Source organism: Rhinichthys klamathensis, unplaced genomic scaffold, assembly GCF_029890125.1.
Source record: "Rhinichthys klamathensis goyatoka isolate OS25496 unplaced genomic scaffold, OSU_Roscu_1.1 h1tg001124l_1, whole genome shotgun sequence".
Lineage (NCBI taxonomy): Eukaryota > Metazoa > Chordata > Actinopteri > Cypriniformes > Leuciscidae > Rhinichthys > Rhinichthys klamathensis.
Genome location: NW_026607355.1, coordinates 29,247 through 50,647, shown reverse-complemented (window position 1 = coordinate 50,647; position 21,401 = coordinate 29,247). Strand labels below are relative to the sequence as shown.

General features: G+C 41.1%; 2 protein-coding genes across 2 annotated transcripts in view; both read left to right on the top strand.

Moving 5' to 3' along the window:
• smc1al (structural maintenance of chromosomes 1A, like) overlaps positions 1–11,416 on the top strand; it is an 83,096-nt gene extending 71,680 nt beyond the window's left edge. The window contains exon 27 of the mRNA XM_056244837.1: positions 11,405–11,416. The gene's annotated coding sequence lies outside the window, so the exon portion shown is untranslated. The remainder of the gene's footprint in view (positions 1–11,404) is intronic.
• Positions 1–21,401, top strand: part of si:dkey-96f10.1 (6-phosphofructo-2-kinase/fructose-2,6-bisphosphatase) — a 42,071-nt gene that overhangs the window by 19,843 nt on the left and 827 nt on the right. The window contains exons 11-13 of the mRNA XM_056244839.1: positions 12,662–12,791; positions 14,055–14,117; positions 14,209–14,273. Coding sequence (XP_056100814.1) covers positions 12,662–12,791; positions 14,055–14,117; positions 14,209–14,273 — 258 coding nt within the window. The remainder of the gene's footprint in view (positions 1–12,661; positions 12,792–14,054; positions 14,118–14,208; positions 14,274–21,401) is intronic.

Here is a 21,401-nt window from a genome sequence, read left to right as displayed (position 1 = left end):
AGAGTCGGGACTTTTCCCGGTGGGCCGGTGGTGTTTCGAGGCCGCGAGAGGGCCGGTCTGATCATAGTTATACATTGCAGTTCTTAGCAACACCATCCGGCGGCCTGTTATGCGGCCGCTGCCCGCTGGTCAAACTGTGCAGCCTCTCTTCTCAACCCGTACGGCGGGCCGCAACAGACTCTTATTTCAATAGAAACACAGGCTAATCAGAAAGCAGGTCCAACCATGTCTAGGTTTTTCAAAAATAAAGGGGATCAGTCAGTGAGCGGGCGGGGCGAGCGGGCGGGGCGAGTGGGTGGGGCGGGTGGGGCGGGCGGGCCCCTCCCCAAAAGGCATAGCCTGAATTTGAAAGTAGCTTATTTCGGTAGTAATTGTAAATATGAGACACATTAATGGTTTACTATTGAGTGGCTCTTGAATTTGTCCTTAAGTGGTTGGCAGATGTTCCTAGTTTTAAAATGAGTAACTTTCCTTGGCTGCTGCTATGTTAAGTGTATAAGGATTATGACGCTAACACTAGCAGAAGCTAATGCACGTTCGAGCTAGGTGACCGTGAACGTGAAAATGGACCCTTTTCAACAGACGCATTTTAATCATCGTCAGCATCGTAAATCCTGCTAAGTTTTTTATATTTTCATTTTGAAAAATAAAGTATACTTTATTTATTATATTACCTTTGTATCAAATTACAAAAAAATAGTTAATGCTGCTGTGAGGGGGTTTCTAATACAGTGGCTGTGGGAGTGATGACAAATTGACATTTCTCTCTTCTGACTGCCGTTATTATCAATCTCTCGCTATTTTCTTCCTCTCTTTGAAAGTTGTGAAAACACTATAGAGGAGTTTTTCTTTTTCTATTTGAGCAAATGGGAACACAAAACATATTTAATATGTTCTCTCATTCACCGCTATAGAATTTAACACAACTATGACGACTTCCACTTCAGAGAAACCCGGAAATGTGAAAAGGGTCTATTCACGACATGGCCGTTGCATGTGGAGTTCTATCACACAAGCGTATGTCCTGTCCCTGTTCTTTTACCTCCCACAGTATCAGACTCAGTCAGACTCAGTCAGACTCAGCACAGTGATGAAACTGGTGACGAGACAGGGCTAGCAGGAGAAACCACAGCTACAGTCACAGGTGTGCACATTGCACAATGTTATTTATGAGTGCAATAGGGTAGAATGTAGTTCATGAGCAAAATAGAATATTGCAGAAGTGCATTGATGAAAAATTTGTGTCAATGCACTTCTGCAATCTTATATTTTGCTTGTGAAAAGTAAAATTAATGAATGTAGCATATGGAGAGATATAGGTAAAGGTGTGCTAAAGTAGAAAAAATCTGAATTGTGTTGTATCATAACATCCTTATGGTCAATTACTCTCAAACAACTATTGTTTAAATATTGTGTTACTCAATGAAGTTACAGTAGTAGTAATACTGTTGATGATACCTAGCTGTTTTTATTTTATATCATTTAAAGCAGATGTAGATGAAGATGATCTGTCAAGCATTGCAAGGGACAGAGACGCTTCTACCTCAGGGTCCAGAATAGAGACTGAAACAACTGAGGACTTTGAAAGCGTAGAGACTGAAACAGCTGAGATGGATACAGAAAGTGTAGAGACTGAAACAGGAAAGAAGAATATGGAAGGAAGCCGAAAATATCATGAAGTGAATGAGGAAAGCTTTAATTATTTTGCCCGCCCACAGTCCAAAGACCTCAGTTTATTTTTGCAGTTCCACCCCCAACAAACCCCAAAAAGAGCCCTACCAAATATATTTTACACAAAAGATGGGCTCAATCGTAAGTGGCTGACATATTGTGAAGCAAGTCATGCACTTTATTGCACTGTTTGCCTCGCTTTTTCAAAGCCCACTGTATCAGACAGTCCTTTTGTCAGAGGAGGCATGCAAGCGTGGAAGCATGTACATCAGAGGATTGAGGAGCATGAAAAAGTAAAGTGCATAGGGACTGTGCAGAGGCGTATTTCCTGATGGCAAGTAAAGGAGACATTGTGAGTAGAATAAGTGGAAACCAGCTCTCATTACATCGACAAGAAGTGAAAATTAAACGGCAGGTGATGGAGCGTGTTGTTAATGCCGTGAAAGTGTGCGGAGAGCGTGGTCTCAGTTACAGGGGATCAAAATCAGAATCTGCCTACACCCTTAAAAATAACACTATTGACCATGGCAACTTCTTTGAATTGATACTTTTCCTGAGTAGATATGACTCCTGCATGCAACAGCATGTCACAGAGTGCATTGAAAAAAAGTAAGAAACAACATGAGGCTGGGGGGAAAGGCAGAGGGTCACTTGTCACTCTTCTCTCAAAAGACACAGTGGACAAAATCATCACAATTATCAGCCAGTTAAATAAAGAAACAGTTGCCAATGAAGTCAGAGCAGCTGGGATGTTTTCTGTCCAAATTGACACCGCACAGGACATAACATACAATGATCAGTGCTCTGTAATCCTCAGATATGTGGCAGATGCAATTCATGAGACATCGGTTGCTGTGGTTGACTGTGAGGCCTCTACTGGGCAGTATTTTGTGGAACTGCTGAAAAATATTCTTCAAAAACTCAATCTAGACATGTTGTGTATGCAGTGCAACGGATGGTGCAGCCAACATGCAGGGCCAAAGGTGTTTCCGCCTTTCTCAGTGAGCAGGCCCCTAACCAAATTCATGTATGGTGCTATGCACACATTCTGAACTTAATGTTGTCGGACACAACAGGCATTGTACTACAGAGTGCATCACTGTTCGGATTACTAAATTATGTTGCTGTCTTCCTACACAAGTTGTATAAACGGATGCAGAAGTGGCACGAGATAACTGCAGAATCCAGGAACCGTCAAAGAAGACTTTGTCCAATTGGGCAAACACAATGGTGGGCAAAGGATGCTGCTCTGAGAAAGGTGTTTGGGTGTTTCGGAAAGCCTGAGAGTGCCATGTTCATTGACCTGATCTTGACATTAGCAGCGATCGTAGAAGACAAAACAATGCAGGGTCAAGGCTACAGGATTCATGGAGGGCCTCCTGAAATACGAGACCATTCTCACAGCTCAAACTTTTCTTCGGGTTTTTGAGCACACTGGACCCTTATCAAAATATCTCCAGACAAGCGGGATGGATCTACTCACAGCACAGCGTCTGGCTGAGGGCACGGCAGATGGTTTAAAGAAGTGTGTGAGGGATTTCAGTGGGGCCCAAAAAGCTGCGAGCCAATTTGTGGAGTGGGCCAATGACGAGCGTCTGGAAAAGGACTGTGAGATGATGGTGCAGGTATAGCCCTACCTGAAAACGGGTGAGAAAGAAGAAGACCATGCCAGGAGAGTTGGCAGAAGATGAACCACTTGCAGCAGCTGAGAGAGACTTTGAGGTCAGAGTTTATAATGTAATAATGGACACTGTGACGGAGAGTATTCACCAGCGCTTTGCTGCAAGTGGAAAACTCTGCACTGATTTTGCCTGCCTTGACCCAAAAAACTTCCCTGAGATAAGGGAAAGGGGTCTCATTCGATCAGCGATGCAAAACCTCAGCAACTGTTTGCTGAAATTTGATTCAAATTTCAAGCCACTGCTGGAACTTTGCAGGCTGAGCTGTTAAGCCTTGCCAGACAGTGGGAAAGACTGAAACTGTCCCCTCTGAAAGAATACAAGTTGAGGACATACACAGAAGATGATGCGGATGATGCATCTGAAGGCAGTGGTAATGAAGACACATATGATGTGGAAGGACCAGAGCTGGTTAAAAAGAATGTCTGTATGTGTAAAAACTGTGCCATTTGAGTGTATCTGACCAGAGCTGGCACAATACAATCTGTTGACAGATGCATACCATGTCATTGGACTGGCCTACAAATTTCTGTTGACGTTATCGACCACTCAAGTGGCCTGCGAGAGGAGCTTTTCCACCCTTAAGTTTGTTAAAAACAGACTTAGGAGTACTCTAACCCAAGAGCACTTGGAAGCATCTATGCTTATGTCAACAGAGAAAGACATTCTGATGTCCTTGGACTCTGATGGGGTGATAAACAAGGTTGCAGAGACCAGTGACCTACTGCGATGGCAACTCGTGTTTCCAGTTTTCTTCTCTAACCCCTGGTTATCTGAGGTTCTTCGTGAACACCGGACCGAACTCAGGGCAACGGAGAGGAAATGGCGCAAATCAAAAGACACATCTGACCTCAGTAGGTATCAATCTCTGCTCTCTGCCTTTTCTGTTGATGTTCACGCCGTAAAATCTTCATATTTCCACAACAAGATCAACAGCGCCTCTAAAACACGTTCACTGTTCAAGACATTCAACTCTCTCCTCTGTCCACCTCCACCACCACCCACCTCCTCGCTAACTGCTGATGATTTTGCTAACGTCTTCACTAACAAAACTACAACTATCAGCAGTTAGTTCTCAGCTTCACACAGACAGGAACCCAGACTAACCTCACCCACAGCCAACAACCTTCTCTCCTCCTTCACCCCACTAACCGAGGAAGAAGTATCTAAACTTCTCCTCTCCAGTCATCCTACCACCTGCCCTCTAGACCCCATCCCCTCACACCTTCTACAAGCAATCTCTCCCACACTTCTACCAGCACTCACACACATCATCAACTCATCCCTCCACACTGGCATTTTCCCAACAGCATTTAAGCAGGCTCGGGTAACTCCACTGCTTAAAAAAACAACGCTAAACACATCACTTTTAGTGAATTACAGACCTGTCTCTCTCCTGCCATTCATTGCGAAAACACTTGAACGAGTTGCTTTCAACCAAGTATCATCTTTCCTGTCTCTGAACAACCAGCTGGATGGCAACCAATCTGGCTTCAAGAAAGGGCATTCAACAGAGACCGCATTGCTGTCGGTCACCGAAGCCCTGCGGATCGCAAAAGCTGCTTCCAAATCATCAGTTCTCATTCTCCTGGACCTATCTGCTGCTTTCAACACAGTGGACCATCAGATCCTTCTGTCCACCCTCTCATCACTGGGCATCACTGGAACCTCCCTCCACTGGTTTGAGTCCTATCTCACAGGTAGGTCCTTCAGGGTCACATGGAGAGGTGAGGTATCCAAAGCATATCAACTGACCACAGGGGTTCCCCAGGGTTCAGTTCTTGGACCGCTCCTCTTCTCCATTTACACCACATCACTGGGACCCATCATACAGGCACATAGTTTCTCTTACCATTGCTATGCTGATGACACCCAGCTCTACCTCTCATTTCAACCGGATGATCCCACAGTAGCTACACGGATCTCAAGCTGCCTGGCAGACATCTCGGCATGGATGAAGGAACATCACCTGCAGCTCAATCTGGCAAAGACTGAGCTTCTCATCCTCCCTGCCAATCCGTCTCTACTGCACGACTTCACTATCCAGCTAGATTCAACCTCAATCACCCCATCAGGGTCGGTCAGAAATCTTGGAGTAATCTTTGATGATCATCCTTGATGATCAAGCTGACCTTCACAGACCACATTACAAAGACAGCTCGATCATGCAGGTTTGCTATGCACAACATCAGGAAGATCAGGCCTTTACTAACGGAGCATGCAACACAACTTCTCGTCCAGGCCCTGGTCATTTCTAGGCTGGATTACTGCAATGCTCTTCTGGCTGGACTTCCATGCAACTAAACCTTTACAAATGATCCAGAATGCTGCAGCTCGTCTGGTCTTCAACGAGCCCAAAAGGGCCCACGTCACTCCTCTGTTCATCTCTCTCTACTGGCTACCACTCGCTGCTCGCATCAAGTTCAAGGTGTTGACACTTGCTTACAGATTGACCACAGGCTCAGCTCCGTCCTACTTCCACTCACTACTACAAGTCTACATCCCTACCAGAAACCTACAATCGGTCAATGAGCGACGGCTCGTGGTACCATCACAGAGAGCCTCAAAATCACTCTCCAGAACATTCTCATTCACGGTACCATGCTGGTGGAATGATCTGCCCACCCTCATCCGGAATGCAGAATCCCATTCAAAAGACAACTGAAAACTCATCTCTTCCGTGAGCACTTACAGTTTTTTTCAATCGCTAACAAGCGCTTACCCATACTTCAGATACTTTTTCTAAACTCTTAACACAGACCCACACCTACAAAACACAATTGGCCAAATGGTTAATTTTCTTCTCAAAAACACATTTTGTTAAATATATACTAACTCTTCATTTCAAAATAGAACACATCTTTCTCTGCACACACTAACTTTACCAAAACGCTGGAAATCTGACTCAAAATGAAATTATTCTGTCAAAGAATAACACTTGTTTTCACTTCACAAGGTACATGCAGTCAATCAAAGTACACCAGGTTTCAAAATACTGGCTATTGTTGACATTACAAAAACTACATAGACTTTGATTTGTTTCAGTTTTACAGGTATTTGCATGCAAAACATGCAATCCAACCTTTTTACACTAAATTTCTTGGTTGGGAACTGTATGTCCACATGTACAGTAATGTTCACATTCAAAAGCATTCTAGTAAAAAGCAAATCAGTTTTTTCCCTTTACTGTTTACAACAGGAGGTACAGTAGAAACACGGTATGAAAGAACAGAAAAAGTTTTACAGTATTGCTTACAAAAAAAGCACAAAATTACTGTATCTAAACTCTGCGATCTTCAGGGTTAGGCCACGTTTTCATCAAATATTGCACTTCTGCACCACTCACTGCACCTCTCACTGCACCTCTCAATGCACCTCTCACTGCATCACTCACTGCACCTCTCACTGCACCTCTCACTGCATCTCTCACTGCACCTCTCACTGCATCTCTCACTGCACCTCTCACTGCACCTCTCACTGCATCTCTCACTGCACCTCTCACTGCATCTCTCACTGCACCTCTCACTGCATCTCTCACTGCACCTCTCACTGCACCTCTCACTGCACCTCTCACTGCACATCTCACTGCACCTCTCACTGCACATCTCAATGCATCTCTCACTGCACCTCTCACTGCACCTCTCACTGCATCTCTCACTGCACCTCTCACTGCATCTCTCACTGCACCTCTCACTGCATCTCTCACTGCACCTCTCACTGCACCTCTCACTGCACCTCTCACTGCACATCTCACTGCACCTCTCACTGCACCTCTCACTGCACATCTCACTGCATCTCTCACTGCACCTCTCACTGCACATCTCACTGCATCTCTCACTGCATCACTCACTGCACCTCTCACTGCACCTCTCACTGCACATCTCACTGCACCTCTCACTGCACCTCTCACTGCACATCTCACTGCACCTCTCACTGCACCTCTCACTGCATCTCTCACTGCACCTCTCACTGCATATCTCACTGCACCTCTCACTGCACCTCTCACTGCACCTCTCACTGCACCTCTCACTGCATCTCTCACTGTACCTCTCACTGCACCTCTCACTGCATCTCTCACTGCATCTCTCACTGCATGTCTTACTGCACCTCTCACTGCATATCTCACTGCACCTCTCACTGCACATCTCACTGCACCTCTCACTGCACATCTCACTGCACCTCTCACTGCATCTCTCACTGTACCTCTCACTGCACCTCTCACTGCACATCTCACTGCACCTCTCACTGCATCTCTCACTGTACCTCTCACTGCACCTCTCACTGCATCTCTCACTGCACCTCTCACTGCATATCTTACTGCACCTCTCACTGCATATCTCACTGCACCTCTCACTGCACATCTCACTGCATCTCTCACTGCACCTCTCACTGCATATCTCACTGCACCTCTCACTGCATCTCTCACTGCACCTCTCACTGCATATCTCACTGCACCTCTCACTGCACCTCTCACTGCACCTCTCACTGCACCTCTCACTGCGTATCTCACTGCACCTCTCACTGCATATCTCACTGCACCTCTCACTGCACCTCTCACTGCACCTCTCACTGCATCTCTCACTGCACCTCTCACTGCATATCTCACTGCACCTCTCACTGCACCTCTCACTGCATATCTCACTGCACCTCTCACTGCATATCTCACTGCACCTCTCACTGCACATCTCACTGCACCTCTCACTGCATCTCTCACTGCACATCTCACTGCACCTCTCACTGCACCTCTCACTGCACCTCTCACTGCATCTCTCACTGCACATCTCACTGCACATCTCACTGCACCTCTCACTACTCATCTCACTGCATCTCTCACTGCACATCTCACTGCACCTCTCACTGCATCTCTCACTGCACATCTCACTGCACCTCTCACTGCACCTCTCACTGCATCTCTCACTGCACATCTCACTGCACCTCTCACTGCATCTCTCACTGCTCCTGCTATTCTCCCTGGGCCCCTTGCTCTTACTCTTCCTCGTCCAGACATTACAGTGTTTGTCTTTTTCTGTTTCTGTTTTCAAAAACATCACTCCTCAAAGTCCTAATTTTACTGTATAAGTGTCAATGTAATAGAAAAAAATTGGGTAATTTTGGGTCGGCCCAATTTACCCAACATAAATCAGCTGTGTGTCAATTATTCAATTGTTTGTTTATTATTTTGCTGAGATATATTGTTTTTGAACTGATATCATTGCAGGAGCAGAGGTTTTTATACTGTATCTAAGGTTTGGAATATTGTTTTTGCTATTGTGGGATGGTGTGTGTTAACATTCGCAAATACTACAAAAACAATCCATAATTTTGTCGGGAGGTATAACTTGTCTGTTAAGAAAATGTAAGCATTGTGGAAATGTGTTCTCTGACTGCATATTGTGTGAAAACGACATGAAATGTGTGAATGGTATGGCCACAATAGACCGATGCTGTGCTAATTGTGTTTAGAGTTTTGAAAATGTGACTACTGGTTGGACAAACGCTTGTTAGCGACTGAAAAAAACTGTAACATAAAAAAAAAAAAAAATCCTTTTTCTTTCCTTTTAATCCTCGCTTGTCTGGCTTATGCTACTCCGAGCAGTGTCTGACCTTTGTATTTTGAGCACTTCTTGCGTTGGTTTTGCCTCTTCACAATGACTCGCTTGGTTTAGTCCTCAGTTGTAAGTCGCTTTGGATAAAAGCGTCTGCTAAATTACTAAATGTAAATGAATTCATATTACAAACCCTGTGTTACTGCAGCATGAATTCCAGAAGTATTATAACAATCAGTTAAAATCTTTTAACAAACATGAGCACAAAAACTTAACCTATGTTGACACACACAGATATGAACAATCAGCACATGAATCTCAACCATGGTGACAATCAAAAATATTCGAACATCACTGAAAAGCTACTAAATGTCACAACAAAAACAACAGCAAAAAATAAAAGCAAATATTTAACATTTAACAAAATAATAGGACAATTCAGCTGCATAATTTTTCATGTTGCAATACATGCTGGGAGCTTTTACTACGCTGGTACCCAGCATGCATTGCAGCAAGGTACTTTTGATTGTCACCATTGTTGAGATATTAATGTGCTGATTATTGATGTCTGTGTGTCAGCATAAATTTACTATTAATGCTCATCTTTGTTAAAACCTTCTAACTGATTGTTATAATACTGCTGGATCTCATGCCGCAGTAACACAGGGTTTGCGATGTGAATATATTAATGGTACAACACAATTGTTAGATTCAAAAACATCAGTGAATCAGTTTATTTCATGATGATTATAAAACCATCAACAGATAACCATCACACCTGATCTTGTTTCACTTCAGCTTTCTTTACTCCTGCAAACGTCATAGCAGCCAAAAAAGACGAAAGATATAATTAAAGTTAAAGAGTCCAACTAATGGAAACACTAATCACTGTTATGGTGACTTAAACCGAAACACATTAGAGTTAAACCCCTGTTATTTCTCAATAAAAACTTCTGTAGACGTCTGACAGAAATAAAGTCAGTCTGGTTAGTAATATGAAGCTGGTAATGCTGTTTGTGGAGTTGTTTAATCCTCCTTTGCTGAGATCTTGAGAGATTTAATGTCTTCTTTTATCTTCAGTTGATTTCATCTAAGGCTGTGGCTGAAGTTAGTTGTAGTTCTTGTGTTTCTGCTCGTCTCTTTTTCTGTTCTCTTCTTTCCTTCAGTGATTCTGCTTGTAAACAGGATTATTAAGCCTGAAATTACTCAATATTTACAGTTTTTGCCCGTTGCTTGAACACATTTTGCAAAACTTTGCTCATTGTGCCAAAACTCTACACACAAGTAAACATGACACAACACTGGGAAATATACCATTCACATCTGTGTCAAATTGAAACTCTACTATCTACACATACTTGCATCATATGCATACACTTTCAGATCAGGGGGAACACACTAGTCTACTTTATATAAAACACTGCAGTCTTTGATTTTCACTGTTTATTCAGAAGGCATATTTTCAGGAGGCACATTTTCAAACAACCAAAAAAGCAAATAGGCCTACTCAATATTGTACATTGCAGTAACATGAATTCATTTTTTTATAATAATAGAAAAAACACTATACTGTAAACACAGAAAAGCATGGCAATTGTGCATACGTGGGCTCATATTTCCCCCACGCTGCCCCGGGACGTGCACAATTGCCCTTTGGCCAATTACATTACGACCCCGTCGTCTTGTTTTGCTCAGGTCGAATCCAGCGTCATCAATGAAAATGAATTCATGAGGCTGTGCAGCTCCATCCATGACCAAGATTCTCTGTAACAAAAAAAAAAAAAACATATTACTTTACTACAGTGCTACACATACTGAACCCTCACCCCATCACACAAGTCCCTGTGTAGCTCTCCGAATGGATCCATGTGGTACTGATATGGTACATATTCAGCTGCTATTGGATTTCACCAATACTGTATTGTAAATGTAAAGAACAGTTACACTTACCCGTACATATTCAGCTCGAAGTCCTTTGACCCTGACACTGTTCCTCTCAAATGGGACTCTGTAGAGCTGCTTCATGGTGATGTTGTGTTTTCCCAAGATGCGTCTGATGGTGGTGATGCTCACATGGTTTATGTTGTTGAACACTTGCCTGTCTGCAAGTATTTTCTGTCGTAGCTGGTGGAGACGGATGGCATTGTCTGCCCTCACTAGGTCCACAACGGCGAGTTTCTGCTGTTGTGTGAACAGGCGTTGGCGTCCTCCCCCAGAAGGTCTTCTAGTCATTCTAGAGAAATACAACCACAAATTGTCATCGGTTTGCTTCTTTTCTTACATCACTTTACTGTATATACAGTATCATCCACTGTACTGAAACATCTCAATGTACTGTAAGTAATCATGGTATGTTTCACAAAAACTACCACTTTGGCTGCAAAAGGTGCATTAGCACCCTGCAATACCCTGTACACGGGATGTGGTAATGTGATATACAGTCCAGTGCTGTAAATACTGTAATAGTAGAGTAGAAGGTAGAGAGGTGAAGACACACCTGTTTTCTAGTCGTTTTCTAGAATGTTCTTATTACAGATGCCACTGTGAAGCGGCTTAGATGTGGGTGGACTCTCTGCCCAGCTTCCCTCATTATCAGGCCATGATTGATGATGACATGGTCCACCAAAGTCATCTTATACATCTTATACCATCAGAAATAGGGGTCCGTGCATGGCCTCTTCGACCTTGACCTTGTCCTCCTCTTCCTCCTCTTCCCCCTCTTCCTCCTCTTCCTCTTCCTCCTCTTCTTCTTCCTCCTCCTCCTCCTCCTCCTCTACCTCTGCCTCTTGCTCTCCCTCCATCCATGCTTGCAAAGTTCTTGAAATGGCTAAACTGAGGGCTTTTTGTAGCTGGATGATTGGTGTTCAGTTTTGCAAGTAAGTGCCTTCAAGTGTGTATTTGAGTGGTTGCAATTACCCGATGTGTTTTGTATTTTGGATACATGTGTTTTCCAAATGGCACCCTGAGATTTCATTTTTGAACGAAGTGTCTTATGTATGAAATAGAGTGTAGTATGCAGGACCAAGTGTGTTGCATAAAGGAGTAAGTGTGTTGCAGAATTGCAACTAGAGTGCAAAGCAGCGCTTTTGTTTAAGGTATGGGTACATGTGTTTGAGGTATAGTAACAAAAGCTTCAAGTTGTGTTACTTTAGTCTAAGCATGGGTCTGTAGTGTTCAAGCAATGGGCAAAAACTGTAATATACACAGATTTTGTGGCTCAGATAAGGTCCAGTTCTGGTTTATTTCTTTGCTCTTGGCAACGTGACATTGTTATGGCCTGCTTGTGGCCCAGATCTGGCAATCCACATGTGCCAGATGTGGGCCGGATCATCTTTCCACATGTGCCAGATCGGCTGGATCTGGGACGTCAAAATGTTGCTTATGTGGGTACCCTTCAAATTGCGCAAATTTAAATTGCGAATTGAAAATAAAAACACGCAAATTCCGCAAAAACTCCCATATATGGCAAAAAAGTTTTTACTTTTGAGGTGATTTTTTAGGCAATTCGAAAAAGGAATATTTCGCAAAACTGCAATGGAAACAGTTTTTGCGCATTTACAGGTCAACTGATGTAGATGGCGCGGTATGTTTGGACAGAAAACGAGACATAGTCCTTTATTGAACTCATAAAAGACAAAAGAACACTGGATTCTAAACAACAAAGAAATGCCACAATCAATTCAATTTACAGTACATGCAAAGTTAATATATTTGTATCCTTCTTTTAGTACTACAGTGCTTGTGTGTGTGTGCTTGTGTATTCAGTCCTATGAGGATCTGGTTCAGCGTTTAGAGCCTGTAATCATGGAGCTTGAGCGCCAGGAGAATGTTTTGGTCATATGTCATCAGGCCGTCATGCGCTGTCTGCTGGCATACTTCCTGGACAAAAGTGCAGGTAGAGTGAAACCTTGGATCATACTTCTGGAGCATTAATTTACTCAAATACACAGGCTTGCAAAAAAGTTTGCAAACCCAGCTATTCCCAAAACATTGTAAGTAGATCGTAGAACCACAGCAACTAATGGTCTCTTCAATCAACTTGGCTCACAATGCTTTGGGAAATGCAGCCCTGAATGTCTGCATTGATTACTCATAAAAAGTGTTGTGATCTTCGTTTGTCTAAAAAAAAAGGCACTTACAGCATTGCTAAAGACATTGCATTGCTGGGTATTACAGAGCATTCCTTATTCCATGATTAGACAAGTTGTCTACAAATGGAGAAAATTCAGAACTGTTGCTACTCTCCCTAAGAGTGGGCATTTGAGTCCAATAGGCAATCCTGAAAGAGATGATAAAGAACTTAAGGGTAACAGCAAAAGACCCCCAACCCTACAAACTGCAAAAAAAAAATTTTTTTTAAAGTATTTATTTTTCACTCAGAACGTGATTTCAGCAATTTAGAAGACGATTTAGAACCCACCTCCTTTCTTTGGTACAATGAAGTACATCATTAAGACTAGGGTCATGAACATCGTGTGTGTGTGTGTGTGTGTGTGTGTGTGTGTGTGTGTGTGTGTGTGTGTGTGTGTGTGTGTGTGTGTGTGTGTGTGTGTGTGTGTGTGTGTGTGTGTGTGACCCGAAAAGGCCACCTAGGGAGATGGGGATATTGTGAAAGTGCACCTTCTCTGCATCCCGCATCTCCGCAAGGTTGAGCCATAGCATCTGATCTAGCATTCGGGACAGGGCGGCGGAGACCACTTAAGCCCGATGCTCACGACTGCCCGGGAAAGCAACTCTGCATCAGCCTCAGTGTAGCCTCAGGCATCTTTAAAAAGACGCGATCCGCCGTGCATCTTCAATGGTGTAGATTTTATAAGCAGCTACAGGAAAGATTTGGTTGAAGTTGTGCTGCTGCTAAAGAACTACAAATTGTTAAATTCTGGGGTTAGCTTACTTTTTCCAGCCTGCAACTGTAAATTATTATAATGCTAATTTATGGTCTTCAATAAAAAACTGCTTGAGTGTTGTAAGTCAGATTGTGCTTGTGTATAATTGTGACTGAACAGCTGAACAGACCATCAGTAATCAATGCAGAAATACAGGTAGTTCACAAATGTTTTGTTGGTCACTGATGTTTACAGTTTTACTCCTTCTTGTACATGTAAATTTGGCTGAACAGAGTCTTTGTAATTACTGCTCTGCCCTGACGTCTCTCTAGATGAGCTGCCATATCTGAAGTGTCCTCTGCACACGGTGATGAAACTCACTCCTGTTGCCTATGGTCAGACTCTCTTACTCTCTTCTGTAATACAACTGTTTACATAAAGATCAATTAGATCGTAAAATTATATATTTTTCTATTGTGTTTCCAGGCTGTGATGTTGAGTCCATTTTCCTGAAGGTTGAAGCAGTGAACACACACAGAGACAGACCTGTGGTGAGCACAGTAACACTCTCATACTGTAGCACTTCTGAAATAAAGAGCAGTGCGATACTCCTAGCCTGACTTCGTCATACTCATATTCTAGTCAGATGTGAGTCTAATACTTCTGCTCCATAGAGCTTTGATTATGAGGCGTGTCTTAACCGAACCAGGAAAAAAAAAAAAACTCTGCACTCAATTGGATAGACCTACAACCAATCAGAGCAACGCAGTAAGTGTTTTTTTTATGAGCTACGCAAAGTTGTCAACAGAACTCAACTACACGCACGCTGGAAGAAGTAGTAAAATAATGAGAGTTGCTTCTTTTACTTGGTCCTCCATGAGTGCGACCAAAGGAGAAACCACAACGACCACAGGGTTTTCATTGCGTCCCTTCTTCCTAGCGACCATCGGAGCCAGCTGATAAAATAAACTTTTGCCGAATCCCGGCAAACACATCTTTCCGATCGACAAATGCCTTGATTGCAGTTCTCTGTTCGTCTTTTAAAATGAATGCATCTTTGAGGGAAACCAGTTCAACCCAAGCGCTCTTTGATAACGTGATGATTACGTAACTGCAGATCATCTGTCCATCTTCGTATAAAGCCCGCCCTGGCAATTTGATTGGCCCGACTAATTCTGAACCGATCATAATTACTCCTCAATGGATCGAGTTCAGACCGAACTTCCCGACCAAAAAATGTTGTGGGCGGGGTTCGGGCTGGCATCCAGGCTACGATTCTCCTGTTACAGGCTTTTTTAATCAATTTGGTACAGTACAACCCCATTTCTAGAAACACTGGGACATTTTGTAAATTGCAATAAAATAAAGAGTCTGTGATTTGTTAATTCTCTTGAACCGTTATTTAACTGATAGAAAAGTACAAAGAAATGATTCTCAATGTTTTCACTGACCAACTTAATTGTATTTGGTAAATACAAACAAGTTTTGATTTTGATGGCTACAACACACTTAAGAAAGTTAGGACAGAGGCATGTGTGAGGCATAACTGTGTCACATAGCCATTCCTTTTGATTACACTTTTTAATCAGTTGGGAATTGAGGATACTAATTGTTGCAGGTTTCCAAGTTGATTTTTTTGCCAAATCTCTCCTGATATAAGACAGCTTCTCAACAGTCCGTGGTCGACTTTTTCCGATTCTCCTTTTCATGATGGGCCATACATTTTCAACAAGAGACAGATCTGGACTGCAGGTATAGGCCAGTCAAGCACATCCATTCTACAGTGTCCTACACATCCATCCTACTTTCACTCACTCTGATGTAGCATGTGCAGAATGAAGGCCTACATCTGAGTGAGTGTCTTGTCTTGCTTCCCAGGAAAGATGTCATCTTGATGGCAGTGCATGTCTCTATAATCCCAATTTACTCCTCCACATCAATGGTACCTTCACATATTTGCACTGCTGAACCCCCATACAATGTTTGCTCTTGCACCTGTCACTAATTCAATTCTGTATAGTCCCTTTCATCTTTGGACCTGATAACTCTGTCCGTTTTTCCCAAAAACATGCCGAAACGTGGATTCATCTGACCGCAGCACAGATTTACACTGTCTTTTAAACCGTCTGAGATGAGCTCGGGCCCAAAGAACTCAGCGGCATCTCTGCATAGAGTTGATGTATAGCTTTCTCCTTGCGTAACAAGTTGCTTTTCTTGATGCAGCAGTAGATTGTGTGAAGTTAACAACGCGTTTCCATGTGGCTATATTTAACACAGTAGAATGATGGTTACTCATGCAATGCCATCTTGCCATCATACAATGCCATCTCAAAAGACTAAGGACATGTGTATTGATTTTAGGCATAATGTCATGAACACTGTAAAAACTAGTATAAATGGTCAGGAAATAGAGGTTGTTGATTATAAGTATTTGGGATCTATTATTGATGACATGTTGTGTTTCGGGCCAAATACTAGTTTGCTTTGCAAGAAAGGCCAGCAGCGCCTGTCTTGCCTTAGGAAGCTGTCCAAGTTTAATGTGGACAAGACCCTGATGACCCTTTTCTATGGGTCGTTTGTTGAGTCAGTTGTCACCTTCTCCTTAATCTGTTGGTACGGGTCCATTACTGTAAAACATAAAAACTCCCTTTCCAGGTTAATTAAAGTGAGCAGTTGCATTACAGGCTCTCAGCAGAAAGGGTTGGAGGAACTTTATCAGCAGCAAATGCTAAGAAGGGTTGCCAGATAGTTCTCATCCCTTACAGGCTGAATTTCAGATGTTGCCATCTGGATCACGCTTTACACGGACTGAGATTTCTCTGGTCTCCCTGAATCTTTTCACAAAATGATACATGGTAAATCATATACATATAGGGATCATATACTGTAGCTTAGTAATTAAAAAGATTTCTGCACCAAAACAGGATACAAGGTATGAGACGAGAGAGCGCCTGTAAACGACTCTGTGGAACAATCTTGCATTGAGAAATTCCTCATGAAATTTGGCACAAAGTGGTGAGCCATGACCCATCTTTGCTTGCAGAGACTGAGCTTTTGGTGGATGCTCCTTTTACACTCAATCAGGGTACCAGTTCACCTGCTTATTATACCGCCGTCGGTGTATGAATGGGTATTCACCCATTGAAAGTAAGGGAATATGTAAAGCGCTTTGGTGGCCATTGGGTCTGTGAAAGCGCTATATAAATGCAATCCATTTACCATTATGGACTGTTTCAAAACAGCTTAACTTAGATATTCTGTAATCTTTAAACTTTTATTTTGCCTCTGTCCCAACTTTTTTGGAGTGTGTTGCAGCCATCAAAATCAAAATCTGTTTACAAAATGCAATTAATTTGGCCAGGGAATACATTGGACATTTTTTCTTTGTACTTTTGTCAGTTAAATAAAGGTTCAAGAGAATTAGCAAATCACAGATTCTTCATTTTATTGCATTTTACAAAATATCCCAACTTTTCTGGAATTGGGGTTCTACTATTTTTACAAATAATTGGTACATTTTCTAAATTATTAGTACTACTCTCACAACAGATCTTCAACAATGCACCCCCGCCCCCCCCCCCCCCCCCCCCCCCCCCCCACACACACACACACACACACACACACAAAGTCAGCATATTTTTTGTTGACTTCAGTTGAATCAGAAAGTAACTTTTGCCACTAAATCTAGTTTCATCTCTTATTGAAATTTCACCTTTTATTTACAGTAATTGCCTTTCATAAATTTATGAAAATTAAATTTTCTCTTTCATTTAAACATTTGACTATCAATTAGAGTTGCCACCTTCATTGTGGCTAATGTTAGCAGAGACCACAACGACTAGATTAGCTAGAGATGACGACTAGAGATAAATCCCCTGTGAAGAGCTTGTCGAAGTCCTCTGACCCTATGGCCAGCTCCAACTCCCAGCGTATGCTGGTATGATGTATTCCAATCCTCATGCAAAAGGAACTGGATTATATGTTCTGAATGATAAATCGGCAATCAGACTTGTGATGCAGCCTGAAATCATAATCACACACACACACACACACACACACATGTTGGTTCGTTTGGCCAGAGGAGAAGTGTTCCCCGACTGAGCCTGGGTTCTCCCAAGGGTTTTCTCTATTCTGTCTCCTGATGGAGTGTGTGTTCTTGCCACTGTCGTCTCCGGCTTGCTTAGTTGGAGACACCTAATATACAACTATATTATTGATCTGACTGCATTTACACTATGAGAACTGAACTGGGGTGCGTTTCCCGAAAGCATCGTTAGCCAACTATGGTCGCAAGTTCCGTCGTTACCAATAGAGTTCAATGGGATTTGCGACCAACTTGCGACCATAGTTGGCTAACGATGCTTTCGGGAAACGCACCCCTGAGCTGGATGATGACATCACTGCCCTTATGCAACAAAAATATATTGTAAATTGCTAATACAAAGACATAAGAGTGTTGGGACAATGATAGACTGTGCACTTCTTTGAATTTATTAAACTGCAATAACTTTTGCATACCTGAAACTTAACTGAATAATGAATTTAAAAAACTCACTACAATACAGTTATTGCCTTTTAGATAAAGCACCATCCAGTGTTTCTTGGTCTTCTGCTGGACTGAAGCACAGGCTCTACTCTTCAGCACAATGGTGACCCACAAAACTCACACAACAGAAACACTTTAAAGCCCAACAGAACATTAAACACTAACAGATCTCTCAAGATCTCAGCAGAGGAGGGTTAAACACCAAAAACAGCTTTACCAGCTTCACTTATTACTAACAGTTTGACTTTATTTTTAAATAAGATTAGGGATTTATTCTAGTTTCTAGCTTGACTCAACTAAATGTTTTTTTGTGTGTGTGTGTCAGAGAACTTATTTTCAGTTCGTATAACTGTTATTTACAAAAGTTGAGTCAACAAGAAAAAGCTAGGGGAAATTAGTACCAAATTTGTTTTTGTTGTACGAGATTTTAACAGTGTGGATTTTTGCTGAACAACAAAATCAGTCATTTAAACTTTTTTCTAGTTGTGTTTTTTACAGTGTAGGGCATAACAATAATCTAGCCTTGAGGTCATGAACGCATGAACTAATTGTTCTGCATTTGTCATTGAGAGCATATGACGTAATTTAGATATATTTTTAAGATGGAAGAATGCGGTTTTACAGATACTAGAAACGTGACTTTCAAATGAAAGATCAATATCAAAGAGCACACACACACACACACACACAGGTTCTTAACCGAGGACGAAGACTTGACAGAGCAGCCATCAAGTGTTAGACCGTATTCGGTAACACTTTATAATAACTACACGCTAATAATCATTAGTTAAGCATGAGTAAACAGTTAATTCATCATTCATAAAGCATTAATAGACATTAATAAGCAGTTTATAAATACAGCTATAAATGCTTTCTTCCTGATTTACAAGCATATCTATAATTTATTTAATAATTGTATTTTCATCCTTTTATTAATGATCAATTTATTATTTCTAAATGAATAATTGCATTTTTTATAAACCAGTTATTTAAGAGTTTTCAGTGGTTCATAAGATTACTTAGAATGTGTAAGTAAATGATTAATAAACTATTTAAATGTACATTCATACATCTTATTATTCAGACATATAGTGATGGTTACTTAGTGTGTTAATAAATGCTTTATTAACATGTATTTAAGCTGTAATTCAGGGTTAATTCGGGTAGTTATAAAGCATTTAGTAGTGGTCAGTTAACTATGTTTGTGAGCTCATCTAAAGTGTGGACTATTCATGCCTTGTAAAGCATTTATAAAGGAGATTTAAAGGCTGTTAAATATTTCTATGTTCTGTATCACTGTGTTGTGTTTGTTACATTTTACCGTTTAGAAGATTGATGCGCCTTCAAATCTCCTTTATAAATGCTTTACAAGGCATGAATAGTCCTCACTTTAGATTAGCTCACAAAATAGTTAACTGACCACTACTAAATGCTTTATAACTACCTGAATTTACTCCATTTACTTACACTTTCTAAGTGATCTTATGAATGACTGACAACTCTTGTTTGTAAATAATGCTATACTTCATTTAGAAATTATTAATTGATCATTAACAAAGTATGAAAATACAATTATTAAACGCATTATAGATATGCTTATAAATCAAGAAAAAAAGCGTTTATAGCTGTATTTATAAACTGCTTATTAATGTCTATTAATGCTTTATAAATGATGAATTAACTGTTTACTCATGCTTAACAAATGATTAATAGCATGCAGTTATTATAAAGTGTTACCCAGTATTCTAGGTTATTACGTGAGAAGGTTTTTTGTCCAATAATTTTTTACTCTGTTTTTTCAGAATTAAGTAGTAGGAAATTACTAGTCATCCAGTTTTTTATATCAGCTATGCATTCCGTTAATTTTGTGAATTGGTAAGTTTTGTCAGGGCGTGAAGAAATAAAGAGCTGAGTATCGTCGGCATAACAGTGAAAACTAATGCCATGCTCTTGATCTTCAACTAATGATCTTGAGTTTTGAGTAAATTTTGAGTAAGTTTTGGCACTTTGAACTGACTTGTACTATGTACAGTTGGTTTGGTCACATCATTAGAAATAAGTGTGAACAATTTTGAGTCATTGTGTGGAAACGATGACAAATAAGTGTGTTTAACTTACGCCTACCTGTGTTTAGCATTTTGAAACATCACAATGCAAAATGTGTTTTAGTGAGTGAGAGATGTGGGCCGGCTCTGGGACATCACAATGTTGCTATGTGAGTTGTCAGCGAGAAATGGAACTTATTTCCTAATAAGAATGGCGCGTCTCTACTCTTCGCGTTAAAACAAGAATGTAAAATTAATTTTACACTAGGTACACAAAATAGTTACACTTAGGACCTTAAGGACGAAAAATTTCCCCATTGAAACCCATTAAAACTGAATTTTTTAATCCCAGTGCCATTAAATGATGCCGTCTTTGTTAATAGGCTTTCATTCTGTTGGCAATGCTTACAATTTTTTATTTGTACTATTTTTTACCAGATGGTGCCATTTTCTCAGGTTTGGCCTATAATGCAAATATTCGCTTTATTCCTGTTTTCGGCTTCTGCATATTATAGAGCCAAGTGGATAAATGATGCTGCTATAATTGTGTGGGTGTGTTGGTATGGATGTCAGAGTGCGGTTTGTGTGTGTGTGTGTGTGTGTGTGTGTGTGTAATAAAAAAAATGTTTGTGTACGTGTAATATTTGAGAGAGAATAACTCTACTGTACTGCAAATCACAAATCCAACCATTGTGTACCAGTGGAGCTTTGCTGTCATCTAATGGGGAAAATTCGGTACAGCGCCCAAACAAAATCTTACTGAAAGCAAATTTTTTTGAGATATCAACCTCGAATTTGCAACAAAAATTATAATTGGATTTATGGCTTTGGTTTTCTAGCAGTTTTAGAGTTCAACATGCTTCATAATATATATATATATATATATATATATATATATATCATTTTAATAAACTTAAACCTCTATAACTTTTTTGTGTCACTTTTTAAACTTTTTTTTTACTTCAACGATTATCTGCCAAGGGTCTTTTTTCTTCAAGAGACCATTTTTATGACAGTTTTTGTTAATGGACATTTTTGTCCACAATAGACCTATGTGTATCTTATTTTAATTGACAACCCTTAACAAG